We start from the raw sequence: 24,390 nt of genomic DNA on the forward strand, positions 1-24,390 counted from the left end.
GCATATATCCTAGTGATCCTGTCGCACCACGTTTGTATGGGCTAATTAAAGCTCATAAACAAGACAAATCTTATCCGATGAGAGTCTTTGTATCAACTATTGACACACCTTGCTATGGAATTTCGAATTACTTGGTTAAAAGAATACAACCGGTCTTAAATGAAAATCCTATTAGGTTAAAAAAGTCAAAAGACATTATTAACAAAACTAAGTCGTGGTTAATTGACAAAGATGAAATACAGGTATCATTTGACATTGTGAACTTAGATCCATCAATACCAATTAAAAGAAGCAACTTTAATACTTTTGGATCAGTTAAATAAAAACGTTTCTTACAAAAACTCAACTAAACTACTTTAACTGAAGCAAAACAACTAATTGAACTTTGTTTGTTTCGTTGTTATTTCTTGTGAAACGGTGAGATTCATGAGTTAGAGAATTCATGCCCAATTTAATTATCTTTTATGGTTGTTTTGGCTGAACCTTTTTAACAAATGAGGAGAAGGCAATAAAAACAGCTGTGACAATGATTCCTTCAATTGATATTAAATCCTTTAATAGATATGTTGATGATAGCCACGCTAGGTTTTCTAACTTAAAGCAAGCGGAACAGTTCTAAACAATCCTTAACAGATAACATCCTTCTTTAAAATATACTATTAAAGTTAAAAACAAAAATAAGATTCTTAACTATCTGGATATAACTGTTATTAATAATACACAAGGAAAATATGAGTTCAAGGTTTACAGGAAAGATGTTATAACCAATATCTAAAATCAAAGCTCATTCTAATCACAATGTCCAAAATTTTAAAAGTAATAGTTAACGGATACATACACAGAGCAGCAAAATATGCAGCAAAAATCATTTAAAAGATGAGATAAAAATTTTAATTCAAGTGTTTACTGAAACTGGGTACAATTAAAAAATGCTCAAAGATATTTTTTAATCAGGTTCGAAAAAAACGTTTAGCAAATAAAAATGAAATTCTATCAAACTCTAATAACCTTCCTACAATCTCTTTACCATGGATACCAATAATATCTCCCAGACTTAGAAGAATATTCTGAAAAGCTGGTTACAGAACTGTTTTTAAATCAAATGCTAACCTAAAAACGCTATTAACGCCTAAAAATAAATCAAAGTTAACACGCAACAGCCAACCTGGTATCTATTTCATTAAGTGCAAATGCTCCAAAGTGTCGGTGAATCAAAACTTCAAATAGGAACAAGGGTTCAACAACGCCAAAAACATTTGACTGTAGGCAAGTTAAACCAGTCTGCATTAGCTTTGCGTAAAGTAAATTGCAATGAGGACATTGAATGGGATAAAGCAGAAACACTTAGAGTTGAGGATAAAAAATTAGAAACAAAAGTCCGTTAAGGCTTGGAGATACAAAAACGTCAATGTACTCCAATGTACTGTGGTATGAATTAGGACAATCGACAATAAGTTATAACAAATTTTTGGACTTTATTTTTTGATATTTAAGTAAAAGAAACCATTATAAAGATGACGTCAAAATTAAAAATTTTTGTTGTTATTTTACGGTATCAGCATATACTATAATATAATTTTGTAATTATATTATAGTATATGCTGATGCCGGCGTCTATAATCCGGCAAAAATTTCAACAACAAAAAAAATTTCAAATAAATTATTTATTATTGAAAGAACTCGTATTATCTGATGTTTTAAATTAGTTTATATATATATTTATATATATATATATATATATATATATATATATATATATATATATATATATATATATATATATATATATATATACTCTCGTACAAGATGTACAAGATATACAAGATGATACATATGATAAGATGATTATATATATGATAAGATGATAAGACCATCTAATCTACTTGCTTCAGTCAATTTGTTACGTTAACACTTTTGTAAAAAATTTATATTGACGAAAAAGATTATATATCTATCTCCCTAAGAATATATACATATATATATATATATACATATATATATATATATATATATATATATATATATATATATATATATATATATATATATATATATATATATGTATATATATACTTTACGGCTAAAAAAGCGTGTTTGTGGTAAAAAATGGCTCTTCGCTTGTTTGTGGTTTCATCCCCCCTCCCTTTATCCCACCTTTCATGAATCCGTTACTGATATACCTGACATATATATATATATATATATATATATATATATATATATATATATATATATATATATATACATATATATATATATATATATATATATACATATATATATACATATATATATATATACATATATATATATATACATATATATATGTATATATATATATATATATATATAATATATATATATATATATATATATATGTATATATATATATATATATATATATATATATATATATATATATATATATATATATTATATATATATATATATATATATATATATAGTCTTATAACGTTGCTAAAAAATTGAAACGTTTTTTCGAAAAAAAATGGTGGTCCAAGCTGGTTGGTCTACCTTTGGTACCAAAACCTGGTTGGCCTAACTCAACCTAACTTTGAAATTTCGTAAATCGTAGATTATGACGCTTTTGATTTTCAATCGAAAATTTTTGTTTTTTATAATTTACACCTAATTAAAATATGTACTACTAATTTTCCGACCTACAAAATTGCTGACCTACTGAATTTTCAACCTACTGAATATTGAACCTACTATATTTTTCTATTCACAAAAACATATACATTGGATGTACGCTTGGAGAAAAAAATCAAGAAATTCGATTCTAATGACTAACACTTGAAAGTAAAGTGATTTTTATTTTATCCAAAAAATAAAAAAAAATAAAGTAACCTTTTCATTATTTTTTCTTTCTTCTGACCAAAACAACAATTTTTTTTGCTTTTTCGGAAAATTCTTGATCAATCTCAAAAATACTATATGCTCATTACACAAATTTTTTAACGTATCACAGAAATAGAAAAAGTCCTGTCAAAACAAATTTGTTTATATTTCACTTATACTAATCAAACATTTTGCAAAACTGAAAAAAAAAAAAATGAAAAAAATGTTTTTCTTTAGAGAATGTAAATATAAAACATCGGAAAACACGCGACATTTATTTGAGCAGCTTTACTCCTACCTCAACATGAATAGTTTTTAACTTTTCATCTCAGTAAAATTTATTTAATCTTTTGTATATTTTTTTGTTTTATGTTGATCAACGTCAAAAAATATACAAAAAGATCAAATGATAAGATAATCATTAATTATTTTTTTTTCGAAGTAAAGTAAAATCAAATTTTTTATTTTGTAAAGTTTATCTACTTTGCTTATGGTGATCTGGGCCTAGGCTTAAATTTCAATTCATGTTTCAAGCAAGAAAAACGGTTATTGATATTTATTGACGCCAAGATAAAAATATTAAACGAACTATTGGACGACGATCAAGAGTAAAACAACAACTTATTCTTTTTTTAAACGTTTATTTTGCAGCTTCTATAATAAGATAATAAAATTACGTTTACATAAAAAAATTTTAAAAACGTGTGCTCGGTGTAGTTAAGGCAATTTTAAAATATTATTGCGTCTGTATGATATTTTATTGATTACAACATATTTTCGTTAAATGATCAGGTCTGTGAATTATGAAAAGAATTACAATGATAAATTTTGCGGTATCGTAAAATATAATTGTTTCTATCGAAAAAACCTAAACCGAAGACTCTTTTTTTTTAAAAACAAATCTTCTTAAAATCACAATCGCTTGCCCAAATTTGAATAAGATTTTAAATAAATAAGTTTTTTTAGGTAAAATGAATATCATATTTAAATAATATGATCTTTATGATCTAGTATTTTTTGTGAAATTGATAAAAATATTGTATTTGGACAACTATATACAGTTAATATACGTCAGAACCGATTAGAACTAAGATCAATAGTGGGTTAAGGCACTTTTATAAAAGATTTTAACTAAATTCATGTTAACGCCGATGAGCGAAAGTGAGCTAAAGACTTCAAAATGGTGTTCTTTAGATTCACTATTAGGAGTAGTAAAAAGATTTTGAAAATTATATATAAAAAAGAAAAGTTTCTTTAAATATTAAATTTGAGGCAAAATAAATACAACATCTAAAGCTTTTGTTTGAACATAATACGCTCATAAAATCATGTTCATTCCAAATAAAAGAATTCAAATATTTTGTAAATCGCCTTAACTACACCGAGTGACCGTAGGAAGTGTATCCTCTTTGAGCTCCTGTCTGTTTTTATAAATCCACTTTTTTATGCAGATTTTCCATACATATCTCGCATTTTTTGTAATTTGTTATTAAAATTTTTCGAAACCAATCTTTTATTGTACTTATACATTAAAAAAATTTTTGTTAAGGTTTATTTTTTATATATATTCATTATTTCCATGTCTCTAATAAATGGTTTTACATGTTTATTTTTATTTTGTCTTATACAAGTCTAAACGCGTGTTTTGTTGAAAAAATATTTTTTTAAGTTTTCTTGGTTCAGCTCAAGTATTGAAATAGTTGATGAAACAATGTAATGCAAAGATTAGCTAATATTAGTTTCAGACTTGTGAAGTTATACATGGACAAGTTCGGTACATCCAGCCATTTTTTTAAAAATTAATTTGTGATTGTTAATGTAAATTATTCTTTATTACTTTTACTATTGAATATTTGTTAAAAAACTTCTATAAAACATCTACTATATATGACCAGTAAATATCATCCATTATTTTATACCAGTAAGGTAAATTATATTTAGAAAAAAAGAAATGTAATTTTTCTACATAAAACAATAATATGTATTATCTTTTAGTTTATATATTTACGTTCATATTATACGATAATTGTAAATCAGACAAAACTTTCTTTTACTCGTTCAACTTATTTTATTGTATATGTATGTCATATATATATATATATATATATATATATATATATATATATATATATATATATATATATATATATATATATATATATAAATATATATATATATATATATATATGTATATATATATATATATATATATATATATATATATATATATATATATATATAATATATATATATATATATATATATATTTACATATGAAGACCTCAGTGGAAAAACCGGCGTTGTTACATTTAAAAAGTATTGAGAAACTATTTATTGATCATTAATAAAAGTCTTTATTTAAAGCAAATGAAACTAAGCAATTTAAAAAAATTTATATTATAATTATTTTATTTAAAATTTATTCAAAACAAAACATTTTGTAATTTTTTATACAAAAATTTTTTTTCTTTGCTTTAATAAAGACATTTATTAATGATCAACAAATACTTTCTTAATACTTTTTAAATGTGACAACGCCGGTTTTTCCACTGAGGTCTTCACACACACACACACATATATATATATATATATATATATATATATATATATATATATATATATATATATATATATATATATATATATATATATATATATATATATATATATATATATATATATATATATATATATATATATATATATATATATATATATATATATATATATAAGTTAGATCCTCACCACGTCCTTGGTAGAACCGCGCTTAACTTGTATCTCTGCGCAGCGGCCTTATTGGCCAAGGTTCTTGTTTCGGAGTTATAGAGTTGAAAGAGGGTTATAACCACAATTAAGTGAGTGAATTAAGATTAAAAAAAAAGGTTTATAAAAACTGTATTTGTATATAGATAAACAAACAAATAAATAAGATCATTATGGAATTTTTTCTTCACGAGTATTCTTGAAGATTCTTAGTAAATTTTTTTTTTTTCTGCTTTGCATTACATGCTTTACATTTTTTTCATGACTATTGCACAACTCCTTTGCACCATCTAAAAAGTGTGTGGAGCAATGTGGAATGTGGAAAAATTTCAATATTTTAGCTGCGACTTAACAATATTAAATATTATTTTATTGGTCACTCGGAAATAAATAAGTTTAGCTTGCTTTGTTGAAAGATTGTTAATATATCCTGAATAAAAAAATAAGAGATTAATATAATTTTTACTGTGTTTGAAAATGTTTAGGACTTACTTGTACCAACTATATCAAGCTTTTGCATTAAATCAAAGTTATGTTCTCAAAGGACCATACATTAGTGTCGAAACGGCTAGTTTTTTGTATTTCTAAAAAACATATTTTGAATAAGCAAATCGAGTTCCAGATTGAATTAAAGATTGGATTACTGCCCGGATATTTGATATTCTACAATTTGTTTATTTATTTATTTTTTATCCTCATATTCAGCTGGACATCTTTGGCGTAAGAGGCAGTGTTCACAGTTTTTTTTCCTCCTTATAACACACGTATTTTCATTTGTTTCTATATTTACCTGAGAAAACCCTCTACCTTCTTCTTCTACTGCTGATTAGTTTAATTTAATTGTTAATATACTTTGTACAGTTAGAAAGATTTCTTCATTGTATAACTTTGCTCCTGTAATAGAGAACCTTACTTTTTAAACCATAGAGTTTGTATGGTGCAAAAAAGAAAGTTAAATTTGTATAATAAGTGATGTAGATATCGATTTTAGTGTCTGTCTATGAATAATTAAAAAAATTAAAGAATCTTACTAGCAATTCTGTCAGTGCTTCACAACTCACATTTTTCAAATTTTCTGAAGAGATTCTAATGGCGACCTTGGTTTTGTTCAACTTTAAGTAAGAAGAAGTAGAAACAGTTTTTAAATTTTTATTGGATACTTTTTGTCTCAATTTGCAAAGATGTGCGTCAATGGTTTAGTTTTTAAACGACTTTCAAAACTATTAGCAAACTCTTTTGAAATTGAGTCTTTTTCATTCTTATTGTTTATAGTGAACAAGATTCTTTATATTTCTGAAAGTGTTTCAAAGGTTTTTTGTATCTGTTTTTTTAATTATTTTTTGTAGAGGTTATTATTTGAGCATTTTTGATTGTGCAGCGGAAACATATTCATGACATCCGGTTAAGATTAAAAGGCAGCAAGTTTAATTCTTTTTCGAAACCAGCTCGATTTCTTTTTGAAAAAAAGGCGAGAATTTTTCCAAACTCCGGAGTTTCACTCAAGATTTTGAATGCAGAGATCATTTTTTCTTGTATAAATAATGGCAGGAAGTTCTAAATCATTATTAGTAAAGTTAAGACTTTCAAAACTAGTATTTAAAGTTATATTTAGACATTCTTTGGAATGCTGTTATCTTCTGTTACTTTGTAAATGTTTTTTCGAAGCATTGTCTAATGAATCCAATTTCAATTAATCCTGGTAAATGGTCATTGGTATTTTAAGATGAAAAAGGGGTTACGTCACAAATGATTAGATTACGAAAAGGTTGTATGGCAAATGATAATTCAATTGGAATACAAAACAGACGTAAAACTTATAAAAGTTATGTGATCAATGTAGGACACCTTTTGTAGTCTATGGTCTTGGTATATGATCTTAGAGTCAGAACTTTGATTACGTCCACCAAAAACAAAGTTCAATTATTATGTAACAACAAATAATAAATGTCAACCAAGGTGATGTTAGTGTAATTTGTTTCGAGGCTTGTTGCAATTATATGATTATATTCGTAAAAATGTAATGGCGCTTTAAACATACGTTTTTGAATAAGAAACACAGTTCCATCAAACTATCCTGCTCGTGTTTATTAGCCTGGTAAAAGTAGGAAAAATATATTTCAAATAATTTTTTGTTATGAAGTATTTTTTCAAATAATTTTTATTATGGAATAGTCATACTTTGATAATCAGTGTTCTGATATAATATTAATTCGGTTTTCCTTTTATCGCTTTGTGATCAAGTCGATTTGAGCTAGAAATTAGTAAATATTTTCAATATTTTCATTGTTGTTTATAGGCGTATTGTTTAAAGAACCTTATCATGAGTTTTTTGAACTGCGTTTTTTGTAACAGCTGGTTATGTGGGGAAGCCACAATAAATTTTTATCGATCACCATTTCTATATAGGCAATTTATATTTAACTCTTCATATACTACTTTAGAAAGTGTAGAGTTTGATAATTGAAGCTAAATCTGACTGTTATCGTCAAGATTTAGTTAAAACTAAAACATTAGTTAAATTTCCTTTACTATAAACCACACTCTATCATGGATTCAAAAAGTAGCAGGGATTAAAAAAAAATTTCATCTGAGGCAGAAGTGTAAACTTTATTTGTGTCTTTAAAGATAAAGGTATTCTATTTAAAGTCTGTATTTGATGGAGCATCAAGTCAGAGTATTAACAAAAGTATAAAGAATAAAGAAAATGAGAAATATTCCACTGAATGTAGTCATTGATGACAATATCATTTAAATTAATTTAAAACCATATATCTTTCATTTCTTTCGACTTTATGACAACACAAGAAAGAATCATTCGAGTTTAGCAAGACAGATAAAAATAGTATCGTATCACAGGTAGTAAATCTACAAAGTTTGTACCTAGAATAAAAGTTTGAAGATGGCCAAGTATGCACACTCAAAATTTATTTTAAAATTGGTCGAACCAAGTTTGATGATAAAGTGATCAATGCACTCATTGATATTTAATCAAAAACAACAGAAAACAAAAAGTTGTGCCCTGAACCCCAAATGTGAGAACAATAAATGTTATGCATAGTTTATAATTAAACATTAAACTAATATTTATTATTAAGTTTTCAACTTTATCTAATAATCTTTTAGTTTTAGAAAGATATGACCATGTAAACTTCCCTTCTCCCCTTAACCGTCATGATTTTACGGGCTTTGAAAACTTTGCGTGGTCACTTTCAAAAAATGAAATATTTTTATTTTAGACAAGTTAAACGAATTTTAAAATACGAAATTTAAAATCTGTTAGTAAAGGCCTATAAAGATCCACTGAAACTCCATGGTAACCATGATAAGTCATTAAACACAGATAAATAAATTATATTTTGTTATCATGCCATCTTATTTTGCCTATATATATGTGCTGCCAGAGATTGTGCAAAAGTCTTTGCATTTTATAGGTATCCTCAGTTATATGGTACAACAAATAATTTTTTGCCTTAAGACAATGAAAATGTAGACTTATTGTCTTTTTTTTTTTTTTTTTCAATTTTTTAAACGTTTCAAATCAAAATCAAAAACTCAGATTTAAGATAAAAAGTGGATAACTATTCTACTTAAGAAAAAGCTTCTCATAAATCAGTAGTATTCCAAGAACTTAAATAGAAAAGATGAAATAAATAAATCAACTCTATCATGAGTTTAATTTGGAATTACTTTAAGCATTGTGCGAAACATTTTGATTATACATAAAAAAAGCTTAACGGAAAGTATTAAAGTTGCGAACTCCCAGGCTTAAAGCATTAAAGTTGCGAATTACCAAAAATCATTTGGTTTAGCAGTGCATTGCTAAAATTCACTAAAGTTTGAAATGGAACCGTTACATTCTTGACATTTGATGGCCATGCTGCTAACGTGTTTATAAAAAAGTATCTTTTATGCAATATTGATCCATAAGACTTCACTTTTAAAATTTAGCTCCAACACTCAAAAGCTAAAGAACAGATTGTACGCTTTTTAAGTCCTTGCATATGCAAAAAAATAATACGCGATATGCTTGATGACAAGTGTCACTATCTGATGGAAAGTTTGTAAAATGGGAAAAAATTTATCAAGCACAAAAAATTAAAGGCTTTCATTTTCAACGGCTTTTTTCAGTATCAAAGACAATATATTTGTGATCTACGTGAGCACTGATACAAATATTAGTTGTTTTCTAGATCCTCAAGCTAATCATCTGTATGTTTTCAAATTATTGCAGAACATATTGCAAAGTTTATAGTTGTTTAAGTCGAGAAACTTGCCGCACTGCAATTTTAGCACTAAATATATTAAACGTATACAAGCAACATGCATTGGTAAATCTGAAAACAACAGTTGTGTTAAATTTTCTCTACAAAAATTTTTTTTTGACGTAATGTCAGGTTAGATTTATTTTTTTCTAACTCTTCATATATTAAAACTGAGATAAACTGAGGTTTTCCACTGCGATGCAGTTGTACTGCACGTTGAATAACTTTTCATTTATACAACATTTTTTCAATACTTGGCCGTATACTAAAATTACTGCTTGTTTCGAAAAAAAATCTCTTTCAAATTTAAAAAAAAAATTTATTTCCATTTTTTAATAAATGCAATTAAAACATAAAATGTTTGGCGAGACGTCCCAGTGAAAATGCGCACAAGTGGATTTTTTCCATTTGTAACCCATGTGGGGATTATTATTTTGTCCCATGTGGGTTTCGTATGTTAAATCCCACATGGGTTTTATATGGTAAATCCTACATGGGATATAGGTGGAAAATACTACATGTTTTAGGTCTTAAATGCCACATATATTTTAATCCAAATGGTATAAAAGTAGTCAATACTAGATAAATGAAAGTCCGAATGCTTCTACGATAGTTTTTGAAAATTCTTTAATTCAAAAATTACTTAAATCGTAATTCAAAGTTAATCATCGAAGCTATCAGAGAGACTTAATTTAATCTGGTATTTGCTACTTTATCTCATTTGTGATTCAAAATGTGTAGCATTTTTGATCTTTTACATGTGATGTTTTCCACCTATAACCTATGTGGGATTTACCATAAACTATTATAACGAAATTTTATGAAATTAAAAAACGTGTAGCAAAATAAATTTATTTTAAATAAATGTTATTAATAAATACATTTAAAATAAATATTGAAAATATTATTTTTTCTTTTGCGATTTACACGCCGTCTTTTGTCGATTGAATGAATTAAGTAAATCGCTTCGGCTTGCATTATACCAAGGTTTTTAGTATCTTCTAACTTTCTTCAAACATTTTCTGAAAAAAAAAATATATATATATATAAATACAAATATATATATGTATATGTATATATATATATATATATATATATATATATATATATATATATATATATATATATATGTAAATTATGTTAGTGTATTTTACAAATAGAGTGCTCAATGTTCTTAACGAACAGAGCAATAATAAATTGGTAAAAAACACTTATCTAACTTTTATCTTCTACTTGAAGTTTCACCATTGCTGGATCATCAGGAAGAGTTACTAAATCTCAAAAAAAATTCAATTTATAGAAAAAAAATATTTTACAGGAAGTTATAAATTATTTTTAAAAAAATTTTAATTACTATATTTTTTTGTTAACGGGAAGTTACAGAAAGTAATTATTATTAAATAATTTTCTTTGGAATGGGATAGTTAAATTTGGTCATTTGTTTTTATAATTTTTTAAGAGGTATTTATTTTCGTGCCTACATTTAGAAATTAATTCAGATTTTTTATTTAACAAATTTTCTTGATTTAAATGAGTAATTGTTTCAAATTTTTCTTGCAAACATAGCATACATTTTTTGGAAATGTTATTATAGGCAAGGGCAGATTTTAGAATAGACCATTGTAAATTAAAATTTTTATTATTATTTTTTTAAATCCCAAATATATTTTGACAGCATAGTCTCTTTTGAATATTTTTTGTGTTTTTTCCATTCCCTCCGTTAAGCCAATATATTGTTTATTAGGGTTATTTTTGTGAGGAAACAATGCACTTGTAAATTACATTTTTCGAAAGGCATTTTCCATTTAGAGGGCAATCTATTTTTTGTTTACAATTACAATAATCAGTGTTTTTTTCTTTTATATGTTCATTTTTATTAATTAACGCGTAGTTGTGGCCTTTTATAATTCTTTTTAAATTTTTTGTACAACTATAACTTACTTTAATGGTATTTCTGTTAAAATTCTTATGTAATTTATTAGAGGGAGGAAAATGTTTGTCTACTAATTTTAGAAAAATTTTACCTATATTTGTTGAAACATTTTTGCTGTACGGGGGGTTAAACCAAATTATGTTTCTATTTCTATTACGCTTTTTTTGCAATTTTCTTTTCAAATTTTAGCTCGAAATTTTGAAAGCCACTTTTTTTAAGGGCATCTTCATAAACGCGTTTAGAGGAGTTAAAAATATTTTCATTAGAAGAGTTTTGGTTCAGCCTATTGTTAATTGAAAATGGAATTTGTTTTAGAATTTGAGGGGGATGGTTCGAATTCACATTAATATACAATAATTCGTCATTAGGTTTATTGTAGAGCTTATAGGAACTTTCTGAGAGGTTAAATGTGACATCAAGAAAATTCACTATTTTTAAATTTATATTTATTTCAATTTGGAAGCCAATATTTTTAAAAACTTTAATAATATCTTTTCTAATTTTATCGAGTTGTGGCCCTGATTTTTTATGCATTATTATTAAACCGTCGTCGCGATAAAGACCTAATTGATTAATTTGGATTATTTTAGCTAGGGTATTTAAAATATATAAACCTACAAGTTCGCAAATTTTTGCTCCGTCGTAACTTCCCATTGTTACATCAAAGCATTCGTGCGTGGTTTTTTTCTTCCACGTTTCCTTATCAAAATAGAGTAAATTTTTTCTGCAGTGCTTAATTATACGGATAGTGTCCTCAGTAATTTCTAAATGGGATTTTTTAAATTCTATTGTTTTATCTAAAATTTCTGCTGTAATTGAGGGGTAAAAATCAACAATATCAAATTGTATAAATGTGCATTCATTTTTATTGTTAATTTTAGAAAACCAATCTATAACATCAGTGGTATTTTTCCACTGATGTAAACCTAATTTTTTCCGAATAGAGTCATTAATTTTGTCTAGTTTTATTTTACTAACGTGCCCTAGTTCACTTTTTGAGGGTACTAGTAGCCTACAAGGGAGTTTATTTTGAAAATTTGGTTTGTGATCTTTTAGCGAAACAAACGCTTGCGCTGGTGCAACTGATTCAATTCTCGCATCTAAATTAATATTTTTGGCGATGTTTTGAGATTCTAAATTAATGGCGTTATCCAAGTTTTTTGGTGCTTTTGTATAATTATTAGAAATATTATCGCGCAGTATTTTTTGATGAGTTTCTGGGGTAATTTGGTAAATATTGCTTGTTTTGTCAGCAAAAACTAAAATATTAGGGTTCAATTTTATATTATTAATGTCTAGTTTTAATTGTTTTTGAAATTCATTATTTATGTTTTGAAAATTTATAGTTTTAATTAAGTGTAATAAATCATTTTCAAAATTTTTCAGGTTAGAAATAAATGGTGGGGCGTTTTTTGTTTTGAATCCATAATTTTCATTCTGTTTTTTTTCAATTAAAGGGTTTTTATTTTTTTCAGATTCTAAGAAAAAATGGGCTTTCCAACGAATTCTTTTAATAAAATGTTCTACTTTGTCTATTAATGAAATAGTATAACTTTATTTGTCTGGGATCGGGATATTTTTGAGAGAGTAAGTAAAAATATATATATATATATATATATATATATATATATATATATATATATATATATATATATATATATATATATATATAAGGAGAGAGAGAGAGAGAGAGAGAGAGAGAGAGAGAGAGAGAGAGAGAGAAAGAGAGAGAGAGAGAGTGAGAGAGAGAGCAATTGTAATAAGGAACCTTATTTGTCGAGCAATTTTAATTATTAGCCAAGTTAAAGTTATTATTGACTACAATATTTCACAAATAACTATTTCCTAATTTATTAATTACAATGACTAACGTATTATGGGTAATTGAACCCATATAATGAGTAATGAGCTTAAACTCATGAAGAAAATCCTGAAAAAAAGTGATAAATCGTTAAACAAAACACAAAAGCAAAAATGTCAAAACCTACTTTACAATGATGTAGACATTGGGTGCAATAGACACTGGATTATTAGTTTATAATCATTAATACTGATAATATAACTATAATATATATCATCATATAATTATAATTCAAAATACACTTATAATAACCCTGAGCCGTCTCATCATTAAACATAAAACCATAAATTGTTAGCACATTTCTACCAAATTAGATCCAATTTTTCATAAAATATCACATAATTACAGTCATCTATGCTCACTTGTCTCATATTAGATTAAACATAATGAATTTTTTATTGGATTTGGCTCATCTTACACGTTCCCGAATTAGAAGCTAATCACCTTGCACGTTTTGCAATTTGAAACTAACTACCTCATGATCCGATATATAGGAGTCGATAAGACGTGTTTTTGTTCGAGCGTAAGTTTCGAAATTTTATATATTTTGTTTTTTTCGTAATCTTTTTATTTCCTTTACCTCATATTCTCTTTTTTCTAACATTATTTCTTCTCTATTATTGCTGCATCTTATTAGCTTATAAATTATTTTCTACTTTCAAATCATAGTATATTATACTGCCTATATTAGTGTCTAAAATAACAGTTTTGTCGTACTTCGCGCAACTATATTTATATATACCTATACTTATATACTTATATTTTATTTTATATATTTTTATTTATATATTATTATTATAAAAATAGTTGTGACTAAGATTTTATTTACGCTTTAGTTCGCTTATATTTTTACATAGTTTACAAATTTTTTTTTTTTTTTTTTTTTTTTTTTTTTCCTTATTTTAAAGAGTTTTGTAAACTTTTCCATTTTTGCTCGTGGTTTTACCGCCAACGTTTAAGCGCGTAAACGATTTTCTAATCTATTGTTCTATGCAATAAGTTTTGAAATAAATTTTTAACCTTTTTCTAAATTTTTTTTTTCCGCATTTTTTGTGCCTTGACAAAATCCAAAATTTATTATCAATTAATAAATATATTACTTATATTTGTAATCAAATTACTAATATTAGTAAGTCATATTCGTATAAATTTATTATATTAAGGTATATTCATATAATCATATAAAGTATCAATTTTATTGAAATTTTAATTAAATTTTTAAAATTTGTAATAAATTGTATCAAATATTAAAAATTTAAAAACTTGCAATTATTAATTGCATTTCATCGCTAATTATGTCAGCAATCGAAGTAATAGCTACCAACGCTTTTAAAGCGGCAGTAGATCTAAAGGGTTTAAATGCTACTCTCATGAAAAGTTACCAGAACGTTAAGTACTTTTATCGCTGCTCAAAATAAAAATATTCGAAGTCGCGAGTTAAATGTCATTGTAGTCGGTCTTAAAAAGTCTAGTACTGTAGACGATAAAAAGCTTGTTGAGGATTTTTTTGTAGCAACAGGATTGGAGGATGCTACTGCTAACGCACGTGTTAACCGCCTCAAATCGAGCAAAAACAAAACAAAACTGTCAAACTCGAACATTATCCAGGTTTCGTTATCAAATCTTTCATCTCGAGCGGAAATACTCAAAAAATGCGCACACCACAAGCAAGAGATATACAAGGGTGTCTACGTATGCGAAGACAGAACGCTATAGCAACAAACCGAGTTTAACACCACACGCATCCAACTCAAAAAGCTTAACGACAAACTTGCCGCTGTTAATATTCTCGATAATCCGTTTCGGAATGTTATACATCGAAGAACAGGTCGCATCTGTTGCATCGATGTCATCGAATCAACGTCCAATCAGTGCTACGTATTTTCATCCCCAGCCAGAGCTTTGTCAGACTACGCTAACCACACAGCCGCTTCTAACTCAGAAAATCTCCACTGCCAACTAGACGTCCTAGACCAATAACTAAAGCAAAAATAAAACCGATACAACTCAACGCTTCTACAGTCTCACCTAGCCATCTAAGTTACTGGGCAAACAACCCATGTTCACTCAACAATGAAAAACGCTAAAAGCTTTTTGCTAGACTATCAGCTCTACATATATTCAGCCGGCCACACGTCATATTTTTTGCGGAAACTTGGTTCACAGATTTATCAGACGTTACCGCACGTGGCTACCAACCACATCGCCATGACAGAAACAAGAGGGGCGGTGGAGTTGCAATTTACACAAGAGACGGTATCATAGTCAGCGAAGTTAGTTCTACTCAGCTCAACATCAATTGAGCAAATCTGGCGAAAAATAAAACTGGGTCAAGAATCATTTCTCCTCGGCTGCTTATATCGTCCACACAACGAAAATAATCAAGTTCTTACTCAGTGTATCACATCAATCACTACCACTCAACAGATACTGCCTAATATAAACTGCTCTGCAATGCTACTGCATGGCGATTTCAATTTTAGCCATACGTCTTATGAGTCTATCGAAGTTAACGGCGGAATTGCAACTGTTGCTCACGTGAGAGGTGAGCGTCAAGGCGACATCAGGTTCCAGAAGTGCCTTGATGAATGTCACTTAACTCAGCTTATCACATTCCCAACCTACCGTTGTAGTTGACACGTCGAGCTTACTAGCACACTCGATCTTATTATAACAAATGAGCCAGACCGTGTAATCTTCATTAAACAAGGCGATTCTCTTGGTGACACTCCAATGGGCCAAGGACACTGCTTCGTGAAATAGTATTCATTGGACTAAATGCAAACGATGAGTACCAGCTTCTAGCAAACGTGTATAATGAAGCCACTAACCTACACATTCCATCAACTACTACTCCCTTTACAGAAAAACAGGAGCAATGGGTAACACCAGAACTTATTGAGGCAGTCAAAGCTAAACGCACCTCGTAGGCCAAGTACATTAATGCAGGTCGAGATACGAACAAATCTCTCAAAATATCGCATCGCACTGCCTGCAAAAAAGTTAAAAAAATCGTCAAAGCTGGCAGGCAGAAGCACGAAGAGCTACTTGTCAGGGATTCCGAAAGCAACCCTAAACGCTTACATGCATATGTAAGAAGCAAGCAGAGGGTCAGTAACAACATTACATCGCTTGAGACAGTCAATAAGAACATCACAACCGATACCGGCGATATAAGCGCATCGTTAAACAATTATTTTCAATCAGTCTTTGTTTTAGAGCCCGAAGGTTCAATGCCAGGCTTTGAAAGTCGTACTGAAGCAGTTTGTGTCATCGATCCAGCAAGTTTCTCTATCGATATAGTACAAAAATGCCTAAACAACCTTGATGAAAGAAAATCAACCGGCTACGATGGATTACATCCAAGGGTCCTTAGTAAATGTTCAGCTACCTTTACCAAGCCTCTTTTGCTTATCTATAAGTGCTCGTTTGCAACTGGTGTAGTTCCTGAATTATGGAAAAAATCGAATGTAACACCTATTTTCAAGAAGGGGAGTAGGCTTAAAGCATCCAACTACCGGCCAGTCTTGCTCACTTCCATACCTTGCAAAATTATGGAAAGTATTTTACAAAAAAGAATAATGGAACACTGCGTTGCTAATGGTCTAATTTCTCCAAATCAGCATGGCTTTGTTCATCGTAAGGGATGTGTATCAAACCTTTTAGAAACTCGGGATATCATGACGGAAGCAACTCACTGCAGACAAGCAGTAGACATCATTTACACAGACTTTGCAAAGGCGTTTGACAAAGTACCACATAAACGCCTTCTTCATAAGCTGAGAGCGTACGGTATTCAAGGCGCTCTTCTTGACTGGATCGCAGCTTGGCTAAGCAATCGATGTCAACGAGTGGTTATAAACGGCATTACTTCTGAATGGAAAGCAGTCACTAGTGGAGTACCTCAAGACTCGGTCTTGGGCCCATTGCTATTCGTAATCTTTGTAAACGACCTGCCGGACAGTATTACTCATCATATGAAACTGTTTCCGACGACAGCAAAATAATAGGGATAATTAAAAAGGAGTCGGACAACATCACTCTCCAAGATGACGTTGACAGAGCAGTCAAATGGTCACATATTTGGCTCTTGCATTTCAACGTTGAGAAATGCAAAGTAATGCATGTTAGGGCGCGGATGTAACAAGTCAACGTACAAATACTCAATGTCAAATGTCGACGGCACCCGTCGTCCTCTCGAAGAAACCGATGGTCTCGAATGGCCCCCATCTTGAGTTTGCAGTACAAGCCTGGTCACCGCATTTAAAATCAGACATTACCATTCTCGAGCAAGTCCACCATCGAGCAACAAAAACAATATCGACTATTAAACACATGACCTATGAATATCGACTCCAACGGCTCGGTTTAACAACTCTTGAAGAACGCCGCAAAAGAGCAGATCTTATCGAGCAATTCAAAATCACTCGTAAACTCAAGCTTGTTAGTTTTGTCGTTCCGCAAAAAATTTCAAAAAGTAAAGATAAGTATATTCTAAGAGGCCATAACCATAAACTAGAACGTCAGATGGTAAAAAACTGCGAGGAGTGGTATAACTTTTTTTCAAATAGAGTTGTCGCCCCATGGAATGCGCTTTCGCAAGAAGCAGTGAACGCTCAATCCATCAACGCTTTCAAAAACAACATAAGAAAGTAACTTTGTAAATACAATTGCTGCTTTGTCTGTAGCTTCTGTATCTCCATGTCATATCTGGGGGCCTGGTGTAGCACCTCTTTATCAAATTATAAATAGATTATTGTATTTGTATTTGATCACTAAATAATAATAATAATAATAATACCTCATTTGTCTTTTATCACCACACACATCTTATACATTTTGTGTGAACTGGTCAGTTATACATACGAAGCAATCATGTCACAGTAGCGTTCGAGTTTTCAAAGATGGAAGTTAGTTAGCAAATTAAACATTCGAAACGTTAAAATACCAGGGTAGAGACCCCCTCAAAAGGGTCAATACCATAACCATTTCCTGATGAGAATCTGGTATTTACACTACCTAATTCGTTTGCTTTTTTCACTAATGTATTTTTATGCGTATCTTTTTGAGTCCCACATGCGCTAATTCTAATATATTTGCTTAATAATTATTTTATTTGCTTGTATGTCCGCTTTTTTAATAAAAAAATATTTTTGGCTTTTCGTATTCCGAATTAGTAACTAGGTTTTTGTCTATTTACTGTTTTCAAAATTACACCATTATGATATGTTACCTTATAATGTTTTGTCGTTAGTAAGCACTAACGGTTTGTGTGTCAAAAATATATCTACTATGCTTAGGTGCTTTTTAAGTTTTTATGTCTACAATACTAAGGTTCTGTTTTAATGTATATTGAATTTTCTAAGGCTAAGAGTATAAATCATCTCAGTAAGCATACACATATACCCACACACCTTTTCAAGTCTAAATTTTATTTAAATTTACTTCTTAAGGTTTTAACTCCTCTATTTTTTAAGTTCATAAATTAGATAAGTGAGGCATAGGTACACATTTCGGCTCAAGCTTTAATTGCGCCATGATGTATACACACAGTTTTTCCATACGGCCTTTTGTATTTATGCGTTTTATATCCCCTGTTTTTTGAGCATTTTTTAAGCGCGCAGTTTTTTGTTTTTATGCGCCAAAACATTTAAGGCCACCTATCCCTAATATTTTTTATAAGTAATGAGATAAATATACGTGTACAAATTTATAAATGTTTTTCACTCTTTATAAAATATTTTCCATTAGTCACTTCTTCTCTAGTTCCAGTCTGAGGTCTTATAAATACTTTTCCTTTATCTTTCTTATATATATTTTCTCTATCTTTGTTTTTCTCTTTGTCCTAAGGCTCGCTTCTAAAATTGTTCTCACGAAAATATTTCTCATGCACGCACGCACGCGCACCCCTATCACAGGCTCTAATTTTTTAAATTTTTTATTTTCTAGTGTATAACAAAAGTTAATTCTCATAAATTGGTTTAATATGTTTTTATACTGAGGCAAGAGCAGCAGGCATTTTATAAACTAAGATTAATAAATTAATTGTATGTGTATCCGAACATCCCGCGTTGGCGAAAAATTTTTTCTCTTTTTACTTTTTTCACTTGATTCCATTTAGCTTTATGAGATTTACTCACGTATTGATCCATATCAATACTCACATACCTGTTGATTAGCTCATAGATTAAAATTATTTCTCAGTATAAAAGACATAAACACACATGCGTTTATTTAGTAGACCTCGATTACCATATCTCGTTTACACACTTTGGATATTTTGGGCCAAATTGTTTCACGTTACCTTGTTTCTATCAAAATATATAAAATTCTTTACTAATTTTTGATATAAAATAAATTTATACGTAGCATAATCAATTAAATAAATAAATAATTTAACAACAATAGATGTTAAAATAGTTTTAATATGTCAAAATAAGATGGGATAACTTTATTTAATTTTTTATGTGCTCTACCTTTAAATTTAAACTTCATTAATCAGAATAATAATTGTAATATATTCTCATCCTTACCAGTCAATGCCCTTAGGATCATATATTTGGTCTATCGCTATGGTGATTAATCTTGAGGTGGCATTCTGCTGCTGTTCATACGCACTCCTCCTTATGCGAGGTGTCGGTTAAGGTCTGGCCGCGAGTATATCAACCGACTGAGGGATAAACATAAGCCCTTTCTACTTTATTGTACAAGCTCCCCTGTTTTTTGCTTTTACTAAAATGCTGCTGAAATGTACGTAAACAAAAAATAATATATGCTATTTTGCTTTAACTTTGTGCTCTGATACTGGATATCTGTCCAACATCTTCTAATTTTATTTCTTATGCTTACTCTAGTATAATCTTTTTTCCTTCTTCCCTAATGCTCCTACGGCCTATTGTGTTCCATTAAAGTAACTGGTTTTCGAGTCCGGTTGCGAATTATAAATATATATATTTAATTTTATAATAGTCATACAATGAATTATAAATCATATATATATATATATATATATATATATATATATATATATATATATATATATATATATATATATATATATATATGTATATATATATATATATATATATATATATATATATATATATATATATATATATATATATATATATATAATATATAATATATATATATATATATATATATATATATGTATATATATATATATATATATATATATATATATATATATATATATATATATATATATATATATATATATATATGTAAATTATGTTAGTGTATTTTACAAATAGAGTGCTCAATGTTCTTAAAGAACAGAGCAATAATAAATTAGTAAAAAACACTTATCTAACTTTTATCTTCGACTTGAAGTTTCACCATTGCTGGATCATCAGGAAGAGTTCTGAACTCTTCCTGATGATCCAGCAATGGTGAAACTTCTAGTCGAAGATAAAAGTTAGATAAGTGTTTTTTACTAATTTATATATATATATATATACATATATATATATATATATATATATATATATATATATATATATATATATAATACATATATATATATATATATATATATATATATATATATATATATATATATATATATATATATATATATATATATATATGATTATTAATTCATTGTATAACTATATAGAACTCTTCCTGATGATCCAGCAACAGTGAAACTTCAAGTCGAAGATAAAAGTTAGATAAGTGTTTTTTACTAATTTATATATATATATATATATATATATATATATATATATATATATATATATATATATATATATATATATATATATATGATTAATAATTCATTGTATAACTATATAGAACTCTTCCTGATGATCCAGCAACGGTGAAACTTCAAGTCGAAGATAAAAGTTAGATAAGTGTTTTTTACTAATTTATATATATATATATATATATATATATATATATATATATATATATATATATATATATATATATATATATATATATATATATATATATATATATATGTATATATATATTGCTGTTGTATGATTTAGTATTAAAAATACTAAATTCTTGATTGTTGTAAAGTGCTCAATATTTAAGAAAATTTATATTTTTTCAAAAACAGAGCGTTTTATAATTAAATATTAGAAAAAACAACTTTTAATGGAACTTAAAGTTTCATGCCTATCGGCAATCATCAGCCATGAAGTACAAAATCAAAAATATAAAAAACCGTTTAAAAATTACAAACTCCGGTAGAATGAGTTCTGACGTTATATTACAAGAAGACGTAATGGAAAACTAATCTCCGCTATCAAATAATGAAAGGAGAAATTTATTTTTGTGTCTGCATTTAGAAACTAATTCACCTCTTTTGTTTAGCAGATTTTTCCCTTTGTAAAATAATATTTCGAATTTCTCATTTAAACAAAGCTTACAAATTTTTGACGCAGGATTGTATGATTTACAGCGTTTAATAATTTTCCATTTGATTGAAGTTGTAAAATTGTTTTCTTTTAACTCCCATACTTCCTTAGACAATTCAGTGTCGTTTTTGTATTTTTTTATGTTTAAAGATTTTTGATGGTTCGCATAACGTAGCTTAAATGAGGTTTCGCTTATCCCAATGTATACTTTATCGTTGTATTGAGGTTTGTTTGAGCTTACGGTGGCTTGGTAAACGATATTGTTAGACAAGCAATTGTTGTTCAGTGGACAAAGAGATTTTTTAATGCAATTGCAGGCTTTTTCTGATAATTTTAGATCACCATATAAAATATTTTTGTTGCGTAAGTTGATAATAGATTTGATGTTAGGCATACAGGAGTAGCTTATTTTAATTGTGTTTCTGTTAAATATTTTGTGTAGTTGGTGGTTTTTAGGAAAATGCTTGTCAATTAGGGTTAAAAAGCGTTGACCAATTTTGGTTGTAACATTTATACTAAATGGAGGATTGTACCAGATTATGTTTCGTTTGCGGTTATTTTTTGGAACATTATTTATGCTTGGTTTATATGTCAATTTATAAATGTAACCCGATTGCTTTAATGCGTCATCATAAAGGTGTGTCGATTTATTAAAAATAACTTCACTTGATGAGCTGGCGGACAATTTTAGCTCGATATTTTTTGGAAGATTATTTATTATGCTAGGTGGATGGTTAGAATCAGCATGCACATAACTTAGGTTATTTTTAGGCTTGCAGTATGGTTGAAAAGAATTTTGAGTAAGATTAAAAGTTAAATCAAGGTAGTTAACAATTTTAAGATTGCAATTGATAGAGCGGAAGTTTGCGAACTAGTTGGGATTTTTCTTTTAGATCAACTTTCGCAGTTTTACAACAAAAATGATTTTGGTTTATATCGAGATGACGGGTTAGCTGTTTTTAAGAACAAAAATGGCCATCAAATGGAACAAATAAAAAAGCATGTCGTTCAAGTTTTCAAACGTAACAATCTCAACATCTCTATCAATTGCAATCTTAAAATTGTTAACTACCTTGATTTAACTTTTAATCTTACTCAAAATTCTTTTCAACCATACTGCAAGCCTAAAAATAACCTAAGTTATGTGCATGCTGATTCTAACCATCCACCTAGCATAATAAATAATCTTCCAAAAAATATCGAGCTAAAATTGTCCGCCAGCTCATCAAGTGAAGTTATTTTTAATAAATCGACACACCTTTATGATGACGCATTAAAGCAATCGGGTTACATTTATAAATTGACATATAAACCAAGCATAAATAATGTTCCAAAAAATAACCGCAAACGAAACATAATCTGGTACAATCCTCCATTTAGTATAAATGTTACAACCAAAATTGGTCAACGCTTTTTAACCCTAATTGACAAGCATTTTCCTAAAAACCACCAACTACACAAAATATTTAACAGAAACACAATTAAAATAAGCTACTCCTGTATGCCTAACATCAAATCTATTATCAACTTACGCAACAAAAATATTTTATATGGTGATCTAAAATTATCAGAAAAAGCCTGCAATTGCATTAAAAAATCTCTTTGTCCACTGAACAACAATTGCTTGTCTAACAATATCGTTTACCAAGCCACCGTAAGCTCAAACAAACCTCAATACAACGATAAAGTATACATTGGGATAAGCGAAACCTCATTTAAGCTACGTTATGCGAACCATCAAAAATCTTTAAACATAAAAAAATACAAAAACGACACTGAATTGTCTAAGGAAGTATGGGAGTTAAAAGAAAACAATTTTACAACTTCAATCAAATGGAAAATTATTAAACGCTGTAAATCATACAATCCTGCGTCAAAAATTTGTAAGCTTTGTTTAAATGAGAAATTCGAAATATTATTTTACAAAGGGAAAAATCTGCTAAACAAAAGAGGTGAATTAGTTTCTAAATGCAGACACAAAAATAAATTTCTCCTTTCATTATTTGATAGCGGAGATTAGTTTTCCATTACGTCTTCTTGTAATATAACGTCAGAACTCATTCTACCGGAGTTTGTAATTTTTAAACGGTTTTTTATATTTTTGATTTTGTACTTCATGGCTGATGATTGCCGATAGGCATGAAACTTTAAGTTCCATTAAAAGTTGTTTTTTCTAATATTTAATTATAAAACGCTCTGTTTTTGAAAAAATATAAATTTTCTTAAATATTGAGCACTTTACAACAATCAAGAATTTAGTATTTTTAATACTAAATCATACAACAGCAATATATATATACATATATATATATATAT

The 24,390-nt window shown here is 28.1% G+C and overlaps 1 protein-coding gene across 1 annotated transcript; it reads left to right on the plus strand.

The window, feature by feature from the left end:
- The first annotated feature begins 1,190 nt into the window (after positions 1-1,190).
- On the plus strand, positions 1,191-24,094 carry LOC136091758 (uncharacterized). The gene is made up of 4 exons (XM_065819468.1): positions 1,191-1,380; positions 1,596-1,682; positions 16,901-17,595; positions 22,916-24,094. Exons 1-4 carry the CDS (start codon positions 1,191-1,193, stop codon positions 24,092-24,094), a joined length of 2,151 nt encoding a protein of 716 aa, XP_065675540.1.
- Positions 24,095-24,390: the final 296 nt, after the last annotated feature.

Source organism: Hydra vulgaris, chromosome 15 (genome assembly GCF_038396675.1).
Source record: "Hydra vulgaris chromosome 15, alternate assembly HydraT2T_AEP".
NCBI classification, from domain to species: domain Eukaryota; kingdom Metazoa; phylum Cnidaria; class Hydrozoa; order Anthoathecata; family Hydridae; genus Hydra; species Hydra vulgaris.